Source organism: Lagenorhynchus albirostris, chromosome 3 (genome assembly GCF_949774975.1).
Source record: "Lagenorhynchus albirostris chromosome 3, mLagAlb1.1, whole genome shotgun sequence".
NCBI classification, from domain to species: domain Eukaryota; kingdom Metazoa; phylum Chordata; class Mammalia; order Artiodactyla; family Delphinidae; genus Lagenorhynchus; species Lagenorhynchus albirostris.
Window position 1 is genome coordinate 49,067,960 of NC_083097.1, and position 15,492 is coordinate 49,083,451.

At 36.6% G+C, this 15,492-nt stretch overlaps 1 protein-coding gene and 1 non-coding gene across 2 annotated transcripts in view; both read left to right on the top strand.

Annotated features, from left to right (window-relative positions):
* The window catches only part of IPO11 (importin 11), a 216,112-nt gene that overhangs the window by 23,462 nt on the left and 177,158 nt on the right, over positions 1-15,492 (top strand). Inside the window, exons 2-3 of the mRNA XM_060142999.1 lie at positions 6,784-6,927; positions 9,924-10,024. Coding sequence (XP_059998982.1) covers positions 6,790-6,927; positions 9,924-10,024 — 239 coding nt within the window. The 5' untranslated portion in view covers positions 6,784-6,789. The remainder of the gene's footprint in view (positions 1-6,783; positions 6,928-9,923; positions 10,025-15,492) is intronic.
* LOC132518908 (U6 spliceosomal RNA) lies at positions 10,129-10,232 on the top strand. Its single transcript, XR_009540030.1, has one exon. It is a non-coding gene; the product is annotated as a U6 spliceosomal RNA (small nuclear RNA).

The window sequence follows — 15,492 nt, forward strand, 5'->3', positions numbered from 1 at the left end:
CTCACAAGCAGTGTTTCCTCTTGCTTATGATTTTGAAACTATACATATTAATGAAAATCAAAGCAACCTCAGTGTATACACTATTAATTAGAAGACCTAGGCAAATTTAATCTTGCTGTTTGCTTGGTTGTCTCTTGATAATTTATAGGAGCACAGAAAGGGAAAGGATACATTGTTTTAACATAGGTATGGGATTTCTCTCACTACACATAGACCTCAACAGAGGAGATGTAACAGCACTTCTACTGTGAGAGACTAGCTTCCATGGCCTTCAGGCCTACATGATGATTGATCACCATGAAGATCCTGTCAAGTTCTTTGAGAAATACCTCTGCCCATTCCCACCAGTTAGTCTGTGTCTGTCTCTCCCTCTCCTCTTACCTTCTACCCTGTCCCTTCTTTTCTCATTCCTTACCCCCTTCTTTTCTTCTTCCCTCTCTTTCTCTGTCAGTCTCAGGTCTCTGGCTTTTTTGGAGACTAGTTGTGTGTCTGCTTCACTACTATGTGCAAATAACAGTAGTAGCCCTGTTATATTTCTGCATGCTAATTCCAAGAGAAAGATATTGAAGGTTAGTTTCCAGGTGTATTACCCTCCAAACTGACTACTGCTAGTCAGTAGTCATCTATCTTTTATCCCAAATGAAGTTTATTTCCACACTGTTACATTTGAATGACTCAGTACATTTCTCCCCCTGTTCTTTGTTGCCATTGTTGTCCTCTCAAGAAAACTCCACAATTGAGTACTGTATGAATATTTAATACATAGAAAATGTAGTCCTTTCAGATTTCTGATGGATTTTGGAATCTTTTTCTCCAGGAACCTATTATGGGAGAGCCTGGTGTGTTTCTAATTATTAGGGAGTAGGGTGGTATGTTTTAGTAGGAAGAGCTGGGATTCTAAACACCTTGTTATTAGGGCTCACTCTGCCATGTACTAGTTTTCTACAATGATCCTGGACAGTTCTCTTGATAGCTGTAAGTTCTTCCTCTATAAAACAGTGATATTAGTACACATGCCAGATTTGCTTTTTTATAGGTTTGTTATGGGATCTTTAAAAAATTTAATAGGCTTTAGTAATGTGGTATGTTTAATAATCCATTATGGGTCTGGATTGTTATTTTTGATGATGCACTTAATCTGCAATTTAGGAACTGATTGCTGCCTGAAGCTTCCCTTCAGGAAGTTGATTAGTACTTGGAAATATTTCCAGTATAAGTTATGAATGATGATTTGTTTCTCAGACCGAAAAGCCTTTTTACCCAATAGATAAATCACTCATAATATTGTTTCTGTGGGGGAAATATACTCTGATTCCAACTGGTATTCTAGAAACTTATTTTTCATAGTTTTTTTTTTTTAATACTTAGCAGCATCAGTATTTATTTATTTATTTATTTGGCCATGCCGTGTGGCATGCAGGATCTTAGTTACCCGACCAGGCATCAAACCCGTGCCCCCTGCATTGGGAGCTTGGAGTCTTAACCACTGGACCGCCAGGGAAGTCCTGTAGTTTGTTTTAGTAAGAATAATTCTCTGCCTCCCACCTCATTATTTCCCATATTTTGGGGAGAGAAAATGACCCTTTCTAATTCTTATCTTAACAACTACTGCAGTGCTTGGCATAGAATTGGTTCTCCAAAAATATATAAGCTGAGCTTTCCTTCCCAGACTGGATGAGCTTTTTGGGAGCAAGGATCAAAGCAAGAGGAGGAGAGGACAGGGCATATACTGCTGGGGAAGACCTGGATGGAGCAGGGTGCTGGAGGGAGGTAGGGATGGGGAACTCTAGCATTTCCATTAGAACAGGTGAATGGCAAGAGTAAGTGGGGCATAAAGTTAAGAGTACATAGACTTAAAATTTTTTAAAATATTTATTTAGGCTGTGCTGGGTCTTAGTTGTGGCATGCAGGATCTTCCTTGTGGCGTGTTTAGTTGCAGCATGTGGGCTTCTTAGTTGCGGCATGCATGTGGGATCTAGTTCCCCGACCAGGGATCGAACTTGGGCCCCCTGCATTGGGAGCACAGAGTGTTACCCAGTGGACCACCAGGGAAGTCCCAGAGATAAGAGAACATAGACTTAAGGATTGCTTTGTTGCGAAGGTCCAGAGAAGTGTGAAGGTGTGTGTGTATGTGAGTGCTCTGCACAATCTTTGTTCTAGGTAACAATTGCTCTGGGGGTTGGCAGTAGTCAGTGATTTTATTTTTCAAGTAGTAACCCAAAACAGAGACATGGCTTTTTTCTTTCTTTTTGAAGGTTGAGTTTGGGGTAGGGATGAGTTCTGGTATAGCCTTTCTCTATTATTATATTCGTATATTTTTCCTATCTTCCAGTGACTTTTTTTGTGTGTGTATCAAAGTCCAGACACTTTATTTTCCCCTACAAGGTCGTCCGTCACATGATCTGTTCCTGCCTACATCTCCAATCTCATCTTGTACTACTTTCCACTTTTCTCATTAAGTGCCAGTTATACTGGCTTTCTTAAGTTTGTTTATAATATTAAGGCCTTGTTTTCAGTTGTTTTCCCAATCCAGAACTCTGCTTTCAGATCTTTGCTTGTGGGTCTCTCTTGTCACTCTCATGTCTCTTGTAAATGTCACTAGAGAAACCTTCTCTGAACACCCAATCTGAAGTAACACATTCAGTTAGAGTCAATTTTTAACATTATTTTCTTCATATCACTACCTCTTTCTTTTTTTAAAAAACAGATCTGTTTTCTTCCACTAGAATGTAAACTGCATGAAGTCAGAACACCATTTTGTTCACTGCTATTTTCTCAGCACCTAGAACAGTGCCTGGTATGCAGCAGGCTTTCAGCAGTTTTATTGAATAAATCAGTTAATTAGCTCCTGTGTGGTTCAGTGTGAAGTCCTTTATTGCTCGAAATTGATCACTTTTGTTAATTCAGCAAATATTTATTAAGCATATGTCATGTATCTTGTTGGGCCCTGGGACTACAGAGATACCTTAAATGTCTGTTCTGTCACTCAAGGAAGGCAGTATTAGTTATTGATTAAGAATAGTGGCTTTGGGGATTTCCCTGGTGGTCCAGCAGTTAAGACTACGCTCCCAGTGCAGGGGGCCTGGGTTTGATCCCTGGTCAGGGAACTAGATCCCACATGCCGCAACTAAGAGCCTGCACGCTGCAACTAAGAGATCCCGCATGCCTCAATGAAGATCCCACGTGCTACAACTAAGACCTGGTGCAGCCAAATAAGCAAACAAACAATTGAGTCCCCATCCTGGCCTCTTGTCTAAGGCCAGCATTTAAAAAAAAAGAATAAAATAAAGAATAGTGGCTTTGGTGTTCAAGTCCAGGGACTGCTACTTAGTAGATTGTGACCTTGGCAAGGTAAGGTCTCTGATCCTTTAGGTTTCTCCCTAAAAAATGGGGATAAGAGTATCTACTACATAGAATAATTATTAGGAATAAATAAATGAATAAAGCACTTAGTACAATGCTTGGCATGTAATATATGCTCAGATATTGGCTTTTGTTTTTATTTATTTTATTATTATTTTTTTAAAGCTGGTTGCTCTTATATTGCTTGGGAGAGAATCAGTGAATTCCTGCTCTGTATACCTCAGTTCCCTTGTGAGAACTGCAAATTAGTGCTGGGTCAACCTTTTTTTAAAAAAAAAAAAAATATATATATATATATAAAAAATATATTTAATTTGTTTATTTTTGGCCACGTTGGTTCTTTGTTGCTGTGCACAGGCTTTCTCTAGTTGTGGTGAGCGGGGGCCACTCTTTGTTGTGGTGTGCAGGCTTCTCATTGCGGTGGCTTCTCATTGCGGTGGCTTCTCGTTGTGGAGCACAGGCTCTAGGCGCACAGGCTTCCGTAGTTGTGGCACACGGGCTCAGTAGTTGTGGCTCACGGGCTCTAGAGCGCAGTCTCAGTAGTTGTGGCGCACAGGCTTAATTGCTCCACAGCACGTGGGATCTTCCCGGACCTGGGCTTGAACCCATGTCCCCTACATTGGCAGGCGGATTCTTAACCACTGCACCACCAGGGAAGCCCTAGCTTTTTCTTTTTTTAAAATTAATTAATTAATATTTATTTTTGGCTGCATTGGGTCTTCGTTGCTGTGCTCGGGCTTTCTCTAGCTGTGGCGACTGGGGGCTACTCTTCATTGCGGTGCGTGGGCTTCTCATTGCAGTGGCTTCTCTTGTTGAGGAGCACGGGCTCTAGGTGTGCAGGCTTCAGTAGGTGTGGCTTGCGGGCTCAGTAGTTGTGGCGCATGGGATTAGTTGCTGCGAGGCATGTGGGATCTTCCCGGACCAGGGATCAAACCCATGTCCCCTGCATTGGAAGGCGGATTCTTAACCATTGTGCTGCCGGGGAAGTCTTGGGTCTACCTTTTTTAGTAAGAATGTATAATCGAAACTGCTGTACATCTTGTCATTCACTGCATTAGCAGTAGAGCTGGACTTTCAGGTGTACCTTAGTTTTAGATGTTCTAAAGTTGTGCTTCTCAAACTCTGACGATTATTAAGATTTACCTAGAGAACTTACTAAAGCACAGCTTTTTGTCCCACTGCCTCCTGCCTTCAGCCCCTATTTTCATTTGCTAGGTTTGGAGAGAGGGTTGAGAATTTGCATTTCTGTGAGGTGATGCTGGTGTTGCCAGTCCTTGGGCCACACTTTCAGTGAGATTGTGCTAATATGGTAGCCACTAGCCACATGTGGCTATTGAGTACTTGAAATGTGGTTAGTTTGAAATAAGATGTGCCTTAAGTATAAAATATACACAGGAGTTTGAAGATTTAGTATAAGAAATGTAAAATATCTCATTGTTACTTTCAAAAATATTGATTGCATGTTGAAAGGATAACATTTTGGAAATATTGAGTTAAATGTAATATAATAAATCTAATTCCACATGTTTCTATTTCTTAATGTGGCTACTTAAAAGGTAAAAAGTACATACATGGCTTGCTTTTGTGGCTTGCATTATATTTCAACTAGGCAGGAAGACATACTGCCTGTCTCTTTAAAGTATCTTCTTAGGGCCTCCATGAAGTGAGTCTCTCTTATATAGCCTGTTTTTGAAATCACACATTACCAACAAACCATCTAAATTGAGTAAAAATCCATTCACTTATTACCAAGTGGTAATGAAACATGGAAACTTACATTGTTCAAGAAACTCCTATAATGGAAAAGAATCTGAAAAAGTATCTATGTATCTATCTAACTGAATCACTTTGCTGGGTACTTAAAACTAACACAACATTGTAAATTAACTATACTTCAATAAAAAAAAATTTACCAAGAAAGTAAACAAAACAAAACACCCCCAAAACTCCTAATTAGTGAGGGAGACAATATATATTTACAGGGTACCACCCTAGTCAGTTCTAAAATACAGACAACAGACTACTAATTTAAAAGTAGTTCAGCTCCATTGCTAATTGGTAATATTTTGTCTGATTCCAGTTATTATGCCCTAGCGCTGCTTTACTCACATAGACTTCAAAATGACTAATTTCCTTAAAAGTTGTAATATTTGGGTAAAATTTCTTGTTGAATCAACTTTTGGAATCTTCCCTTTTCATGAGTCATTGCAATTTAATTACAACTCTTAACAAAGGAGGTAATTTGCTTTGGCTATATTCCTTATGGGTTAATGACTTTTAGACTTTTACTGTCTGGAACATTCTTCAGTTTTAGGTAACTACTGTCATAAAGCTAATTCCCAGTCACCTCTGTACTGGGAACTATTTTTTATCAACTCTTAGTTTTCAGTTTTAATCTTGCATACTTTGTATATGTGTATTGTGAACTATACATACTTTTCTGAGTAAACAATTGTACACAATTTTGGGGATGATTAGAAACAGAATCCTGGAGAATTCAATAAATTGCTTATGTATTTTTAGAATGGCTTCAGATTCTTGGTATAGGATTAGATCATCCAACCCTTAAGATCCTTTCTAACTTAGGGTTTTGTTTGTTGGTTCAGTTCTTTATTTCCCCTCCACAATATTTCTTGGGTATGCATTTGTCTTTTATATTAAAAAAAAGAATTTTCAGACATGTTTTATTGGTGGCACCTAAGATGATAATGTGAGGTACTTAGCACTCTGTCAAAGCATTCCTTTTTCAGTTCTCTTCCTCCTGGTCTTGTTAGGAATAAAGTAGTTAATACTTTTATAGCTTTTATAATGCTTATCTTTTTTTTTTTTTTTTTTTTTTTTGCGGTACACGGGCCTCTCACTGTTGTGGCCTCTCCGGTTGTGGAGCACAGACTCCGGACGCGCAGGCTCAGTGGCCATGTCTCACGGGCCCAGCCGCTCCGCGGCATGTGGAATCCTCCCGGACCGGGGCACGAACCCGTGTCCCTTGCATCGGCAGGCGGACTCTCAACCACTGCGCCACCAGGGAAGCCCTATAATGCTTATCTTTAAAAACAAACTAACAAACAAAGAAGGCATTATGATTAGAGTCTTGGGCAGGCAGTGGTATTTAACCAGAATTTAGAAACTTTGGTTTTTGTTTGTCATTTTTTCCCCCCCAATTTACTACCTTCTATATATGGGACAATAAAAGGCAGTTTCCTTTAGAAATAAATTGAGTTAAGCAAAGGCGATTTGAATTATGGGAGTTTTAAGTTAGAGTATGGGTGGTACATAAAAGATAGAAATCCAGCAGATACATGAAAGAGTAGATACGAAGTATGGGATAATTCAGAACATTGAAGTCCCTTTTCTCCCTTTTATTAGTGTTAATTTTTTAAGTATAATATACATTCAAGTATGTTAACTTATCATTGCCAGGTTTCCATGGATCTCAATAGTGCCAGTACTGTCGTTCTTCAGGTCTTAACACAGGCCACCAGTCAGGATACTGCTGTGTTAAAACCAGCTGAGGAGCAGTTGAAACAGTGGGAGACGCAGCCAGGTTTCTATTCAGTGTTGCTGGTAAGTTGTTCTAAAAGAGTTTACTATAAATTTTAATAAAATGAGACACTATTATTTTTAATTGTTCTAAAAACTTACTTGTATTGGTGGTTTACTTTAGTGAAACTGATCCAAATGTTTGCCTGCCATTGCTCCTGCCACATATAAATTCAGAGCATGGCTCTTTGAGAATGTTTAAAAAATGTTTATTGATGATTGAATAAATAACCCAGCAGGGTACTGGTAGAATCTGCTCAGTAGACAACACTGTGCTGATAATCTATTTTAGTGTGTTAATGCTGACCTGAAGACTTTAGGTAGTACACTTTGATGTTTTGTCTTCATCCTTATCCTTGCCCCAGTTAATTTATGTTGTCAGAGTTGTTCAGGTCTCCCCACCACTGCATCCGTCAGGTCTACCTTGGTCAGTGTGTTTCACTTTAAAACGCCATTTTCTTTTCCCCTGTCTAAAAATTTTATTTTCTTAACATATCTGATCTTTTCCTGGGTATTATGGGAAATAGTATGATAATTAACAATATGTGCTTTAACTATATCTTTCTGCGAGTTAGAAGCTTTTGGTTAATTAATGAAAATCGTTTTCTCAATGCCAGAATGAAAAGATGTCTTTTTGTATTGAAGGCCTTTCTTATTCTTTTCTTCTTCGGAAAATTTCTGAACTCTGATTAGTGTGTGAGATTTAGTTTCTGGCCATGGCAAGGAGGTTACCAGTTGGATCAAAAACCAATTCAGTATGTGTGACTGGGTCAAAAATTCAGAGCAGAACTGTTTACTATATCTTGTAAAATAGAAAATTATGACACTACATACATATTTTGACTTCATGACTAAAAAGTTTTGAGTTGTTACATTTAAGAAGTTCCTAGTCATGCCTGGAAGGGAAATTAAATATCTGGAGTCATACTTGATATTCTGAATATATAACATGAAAGTTGGCTCTTTGACACAATAACACAAAGATAAAAAACATTAATTTCTAAAGATACTAAAGAAAGTATCTTATTCTTGTAGATAATCCCAGCATTATGTTTGTAAATTTGGGGCATAGTATAAATCTTTAGAAAATCTCTGACTATATGCTTATTTAAATGAATGTGCTCTGTATTTAGCCTTGTGTTTTTTCAGGCCAAAATAGAAAACATTTTATCTTATTTTGGTTACTGCTTGACCTTGGAAAAACCAATAGACTTGCTTGATACCTTTTGTGTAATGTATGAATTATTAATATTAAGTGCCTAGACCTTTTTGTTTTTATTTTTACTAGGTATACTTTTCTTCTTAGAGGGATAGTAAAATTTCTTTTAGATAGAATAGATTATAATAGATTTAAAAACTGCTGAGTTTATTTTTTCTTTTTTCCCTGTACTCACTGTCTTGCCACATTTGCTCTGTTTGAGCCTTAGCCATCCAGTTTAGTCTGGAGATTCCTACATTTGTATATCTGATCTCAGGTGTGTGTTCCAATACTGTTATTCAATATGTTTATTCAGTATATAATATATATTTACTTGGATTGACACCTGCAGCTTGACTTTTCTTGGTTCCTAAGTGTAGCTGAGTTCGGCTGAGATTCGCCGACTTCCGCAGTATTCCCACGTTACTTTCATTCATTCACTCATTTGCTCAGTTGAAATTTATGAAGTTTCTGCTTTGCTGGGCTGTGTGCTATACTCCACTCATAAGACACAACTCAATCTAGTGTGGGAGGTAGGCATGTAAAGTGTTGAAGTCGAATGCAGTTAATTAGTTATGCAATTAATGTGGTGAGAGAATCTGTTCTTTCTTTTGCAAAGGAGACCCAAAAGAGGGACTCTGACTCAGTTGTCAGGGGTCTTAAGGAATAAGTGGGCATTACACAACTATCTTCGTAACTTTTTTTTCGTTGCACATGATTTTTTAAAAATAGGTTTATAGTATACATACCTATTTTTAATACTTAACATCAATTGTTTTTATAGTAAAGGAGATACTTCCACATCATTGTTTTTGGCTTTGAGGTTTTCCCACACAAGGTTGTGTTTAAGAGGTCAACTCCAGGGATTTGAGTTGTTTTTGGTGTGAGGTGTAGTACAGTTGTAGTTAGTTAACATATTCCTACAATCCTGTTTGTCCTATGTACCCGCTATTCTAGAAACATTTTTTAGAAAGCAGTAAAACATTTTAATTCTCACTGTGATGTTTTAAATTACAGTGTTAGTATTAGGTTTACTATTCTTTTTATTTCATATACATTTATAACTGTCACTTATAAGCTTTTGATAACAATTTTAATAAATTTTAAAATCAATTAAAGGTTATAGAACAGTTGTAATTTTGACTTCAAGGTCATGTTGCATGGTTTAGCTTGCACAGTCATTTTTACACTGTCCCACTATGGTGCAAGGCAGGGACTGCCTGTATTTGATTAACACAGTGAATAAATTTTTTGAGTAATGGTTAACTTTGAGTTGAAATTATTCATATCACTTCTGCCTTTATATTACTTGAAAATATTTTGCTGTCGAACTCATTCGTAAGCATAATTGCTTTGATAAGGAGGATGCTTTGAAATTGTTTATTTCATAGCATGAATTAATAACCCAGGGGCTTTGGCTCTTTGAATCTGTGCTGTGGTGGGTCTGCTTTTTCTGTTTTAATTTAGCAGTGTTTATTTTAGTTTCGTGTGTGTGCGTGTAGCTTATGCTGTGTAATTAGATTTGTTTCTGAATTTAATTTTTTATTAGGAAAAATTAAAAACCTACCTAAATATAGAATAGTATAATGAATCTCCACATACCCATTACTCAGCTTACATAATTAACATGCTCCCGAGCAGATATGCTTTCTTACATGAATTGTAGAGCTATAGATATTTAGAAAATAACGATATGATATGGGTAGTGATAAAATTTAAGTGAAGCATTTAATTAAAAATCTATCCATACTTTTTTGAGTTATGTTAATTATACTTTTAACTTATTACATGTTCATTCTGATGCTTTGTTTTTTATTTACAGAATATTTTCACAAACCACACTCTGGATATAAATGTAAGGTGGCTTGCTGTGCTGTATTTTAAAAATGGAATTGATCGCTACTGGAGACGTGTAGCACCTCAGTAAGTTCCACCTCTTCCCCCCCTCAGTGTCATCCTTTTCAAATTCAAGGCGGTGTAAGACTGTTATCTGTTAATCTTCATTCTTTATGTGAAAGAATTCATTTGTGCTTACTTCAGCAGCACATGTACTAAAATTGGAACAGTACAGAGATTAACATGCTCCCTGCTCTAGGATGATATGCAGATTTGTGATGTGTTTGATATTTAAAAGAAAAGAAGTGTGTTAACTACTGAAGAAGTAAAGTGTTCTACATAGTTAATTACAAATCAACATCTATAATACTGCCTTTTTCTGTGAGTTTTTTTTTTCCCCATGGGCATAGGGTTTGTGGATTTCTCATTGGCCTTCTGTCTTAGAGGATCTCTGATTTTATGGGCATAAAACAAATGCTGAATTAATGAATCATGTTCAGAAATGTCCTTTTTTTTTAAAGGAAGTACAAGGCTTGAATTCTGGAAAATGTCATTGAGAAGGAACTCCCAGGTCATTTCTGAGCCAACTGATGTTAATTCTCTAGTCTTCTGCATAATTGCCTCTGTGGTGGAAATTGGGTAGTATATATTTGTAATCTCATCAGATTCAGTTGTAACTTCTCTTTACGTGGTTAAGTGAACAAATTTTTCTTAATAGTTAATTACATGTTATATAATTGATGGAAAGACAGTGTAGACTGGACCCAGGAATTTGTTGGATAGAAAACAGTGAACTTTGCCAAAGGAGTAACATAGTCTTTGTCCTCCAGTAGATGGCACCACAACTCTGTAGTTTTTATATTTATAAGCCCCTTTTTAAAAAAAATGAATACCTCATAGTGCTTGTAAAATATGCTCTTGAGTAATATTGGAAGTAACTAGAGTATTTTAAGGCTACACTTAGGATACTATAGTATAAATCAAGCCCTTCTCTATTTATTTTAGAATTAATTCATAATTTTGAGAGAAATGGAGTGTTTAGTGATGAGAAATTTTGTATGTTGTTGAGTTGTAGGAAACAATGCAACAAGATATGTTTCTACTGCTATGTCCAGTTAAATTTTATATGTACCCTAAAATTCATTTTGTTTTACTAGTTATATGAAGAATATGGTTATAAGTGACTGTCTTGGATGGGAGAGTAAATTTATAGTTAAATATTTCAGATTGTACTTTCATGTAAAGAATTAGAAACTGGAATTTAGTTTAAATTTTAAAAGTTAAGGGAGATATCTTATAATAAGTAGTTAAACCCCAAGCTGTCTCTTTTAGTGATATATTGAGATACAAGCTAGAAAGGAGATGAATGTACTTAGGCAGGAAGGATGCTAAGAATGTAAAGCAGGGAGCAAAGATTAGTTATCAAACTCATTTAAATTTCAGACACTTAAAAAAAAACAACTGTGTTCCTATCTAAGTTCCTTCTTATAGTTTCTGTTCTTACCACTGTTGGCACAGAATGATTAATTTAAGCTTATATCATTACTATGTAAAATGCAATTCTTACTGGGTCCTAATTAATTAGATACTATCCAATTTCTGCTTGGGATATAGTCTGAATTCATCTAATGATAACAAGTGCATGAAGTTGAAGGTGGAATGCTAACTCTTATTGTAGAATTGCTAAAAACATGAGATTTCTCAGGTTAATGGCTTGTTTTCTTTAATAGTTATATAGTTTAATACAGTTGCATATAGTTACATGAAAACTGTTGAACCTGGCTTCTTGACATAGAAGAAAACTTGAATTTCAAGCTTGAATCAAAACATTATAGGAGGGGCTTCCCTGGTGGCGCAGTGGTTGAGAATCTGCCTGCTAATGCAGGGGACACAGGTTCGAGCCCTGGTCTTGGAGGATCCCACATGCTGTGGAGCAACTGGGCCCGTGAGCCACAACTACTGAGCCTGCGCGTCTGGAGCACGTGCTCCGCAACAAGTGAGGCCGTGATAGTGAGAGGCCCGCGCACCGCGATGAAGAGTGGCCCCCACTTGCCACAACTAGAGAAAGCCCTACGCACAGAAATGAAGATCCAACACAGCAAAAATAAATAAAATAAATAAATTAATAAACTCCTACCCCCAGCATCTAAAAAAAACAAAAAAAAATATTATAGGAGAAAACATTGTTTCAGGGATTTGATTGATAGAAGGAAGCTATTAAAATTGAAAAGTGCAGCATAGTTATAAAAAGATTAGAGAGATCATTTTTATTTTATTTATTTTTTTTGTAATACACAGGACTTGTATTACTTGACATTATAAACATATCAGAAATAAACAATCATAACAATGTAGCATTTTTCAAAAATAAACAGATCAACAAAACTGAAGAAAAAGTCCAGAAGATGCATGTACATGTAAGTATTTTGTACATAATAAAGAACACATTTCAAATTAGGATGGAAAGATGCGCTCTTCAATACTACTATTTAGAGCCTTATCTCTACTTCACAACAGTGAAGTAAAAGTTTAATTGTAAAAAACTCAAAACATAAAGGTATCTAAAGAAAATATAGGTTAATATGTATATAATTTGGTGTTGCAGAAGCTAAGCTTAAAGTCAAAGAAAGAAACCATAAAGGAGACCTATATTCCCATAAATAGAATAAAGGGACAATAGATTAGAAAAAGTAGATAAATCTCAAAGATGGAATTCATTTGGCTAATAAATATATTTTAAATTGTTTAAATCATTAGTAGTCAAAGTTTTTCCAATTTAGGCAATGAGAAGATCACACCTGTTGAAATGGCATATATTAAAAAGAATGTAGGGGGCTTCCCTGGTGGCACAGTGGTCAAGAATCCGCCTGCCAATGCAGGGGACACGGGTCCGAGCCCTGGTCCAGGAAGATCCCACATGTCGCGGAGCAACCAAGCCTGTGAGCCACAGCCACCGAGCCCCCACGCCTAGAGCCCGTGCTCTGCAACAAGAGAAGCCCATGCACCACAACAAAGAGTAGCCCCTGCTTGCGCCAACCAGAGAAAGCCTGCGCGCAGCAACAAGGACCCAATGCAGCCAGAAATAAATAAATAAATTTTTTTTTTTTTAAAAAAAGGAATGTAACGTACAGTCCTGAAGAGCGCACACTGAACCTTTGCCAGAGGGATTATATATGGCCACCACCATTAGGGAGAGCACATTGGTAATATACCTTAAAAAGACTGGAAATGTACATATTCCTCACCGAAAAAATTCCCCATCAAAAATTTACCCTGCGGAAATAATCAAACAACTGTATAATGTGTATGCAATGTTTGTTGTTGATAACAGGAAAAACAAATCTAGAAACAATTTAAAAAATCAGGTAACTAAGTGTTAAATTACGTCATTAAAGCATGAGCTAATAATTATGTCATCTAAATTTTCACATATAAATATGAGAAATAAATTTATGACAGAGCTTAAGAGATCTTTTTTTTATTAAAAAGTGTGTGTGACACACTTCTCAGAAGGAGAGAATTAAGGAGTAAAAGAAAGGCAGAGAAAGAAATTGAATGGATAAAAGGAGTTATCTCAGGATGATAGGACTCTAGGGTTTTTCTTTCTATCTGCACTATTTCTTTTCTAATGATTATAAAGTGAGCATGTGTTTCTTAATAAAAATAATAAAAGCTATAGAAAGTTGTGAGGAAAACAATCAGAATAAGGAGGCAGAAAATATACAAGATTTTTAGTTAATGAAGAAACAAAACATCTAAAGAATGTAGTTAATTTAATTTTTCAAATTGTGCATTCTCTTCATATTTTGTATGACATTATCTGCTATGCAATTTAGAATATCTGCTATTAAGTTACAGAAGAATTGTATAACTGATAGGGATCCAACATTGTATTTATAATACTGCAAGGCATTGTTGCAAGAAATGTTATAAATTTGTATGTTTCTGTGTCATGTATGACATAAAACCAAGCAACCCAAAAGATTTAACAATGATATTTGTGAATCATATTTTCTAAGAGATAATTTAAATCCACATAACGATAAAATATGAATTACTAATTTTATGAAGAGAGTGATTGTTTCCATGAAATTAGAAATGCTTATATTTGATTCAAATAATTAAGCAAAAAATGAAAACATTCTTTTTAAATGTAAATAGATTATTTGAAGAATTGAGTTGAAGCATCATATCAAGAACTATTTTTTTTTAATGTATCAATATTGGTTTATTTTTTTCTCATTTTTTTTTATTCAAACAGTCACAAAAATTATAATCATCCTCATCAGTTCACTCAGTCCCATGTAATTAATGTTTTTTTCATCTTGATCTTTTCTTAGCACTTTTATGAATTCATCAGTTTTCCATTAGAGTTCTGAAAATGCTTATCTTATTCATTCAGTTCAGCAGTATAGTCAGTTACCAGAAACCTGTGCTTGTCAGAGTCTTTTGCATGAATTCCTTGAAGATGAAACCCTTTTTCTTTTTTTTTTTTTTTTGCGGTATGCGGGCCTCTCACTGTTGTGGCCTCTCCCGTTGCGGAGCACAGGCTCCGGACGCGCAGGCTCAGCGGCCATGGCTCACGGACCCAGCTGCTCCGTGGCATGTGGGATCTTCCTGGACCGAGGCACGAACCCATGTCCCCTGCATCGGCAGGCGGACTCTCAACCACTACGCCACCAGGGAAGCCCGATGAAACCCTTTTATAGGAACATTTTTGCAAAAGCATCAGAGTACACCCAGAACTGTCTGTAAATGACAAACGACTTAAAAATGACCACGGTTAAAGATTTTTTTTTTACATCTTTATTGGAGTATAATTGCTTTACAATGGTATGTTAGTTTTAGCTTCACAACAAAATGAATCAGTTATATATATATACATATGTTCCCATATCTCTTCCCACTTGCGTCTCCCTCCCTCGCACCCTCCCTATCCCACCCCTCCAGGTGGTCACAAAGCACCGAGCTGATCTCCCTGTGCTATGCGGCTGCTTCCCACTAGCTATCTACCTTACTTTTGGTAGTGTATATATGTCCATGCCTCTCTCTCGCTTTGTCACAGTTTACCCTTTCCCCTCCCCATAGCCTCAAGTCCATTCTCTAGTAAGTCTGTATCTTTATTCCTGTTTCACCCCTAGGTTTTTCATGACATTTTTTTCCCCTTAAATTCCATATATATGTGTTAGCATACAGTATTTGTCTCTCTCTCTCTGACTTACTTCACTCTGTATGACATACTCTAGGTCTATCCACATCATTACAAATAGCTCAATTTCGTTTCTTTTTATGGCTGAGTAATATTCCATTGTATATATGTGCCACATCTTCTTTATCCATTCATCCGATGATGGACACTTAGGTTGTTTCCATCTCTGGGCTATTGTAAATAGAGCTGCAATGAACATTTTGGTACATGACTCTTTTTGAATTATGGTTTTCTCAGGGTATATGCCCAGTAGTGGGATTGCTGGGTCATATGGTAGTTCTATTTGTAGTTTTTTAAGGAACCTCCATACTGTTTTCCACAGTGGCTGTATCAATTTACATTCCCA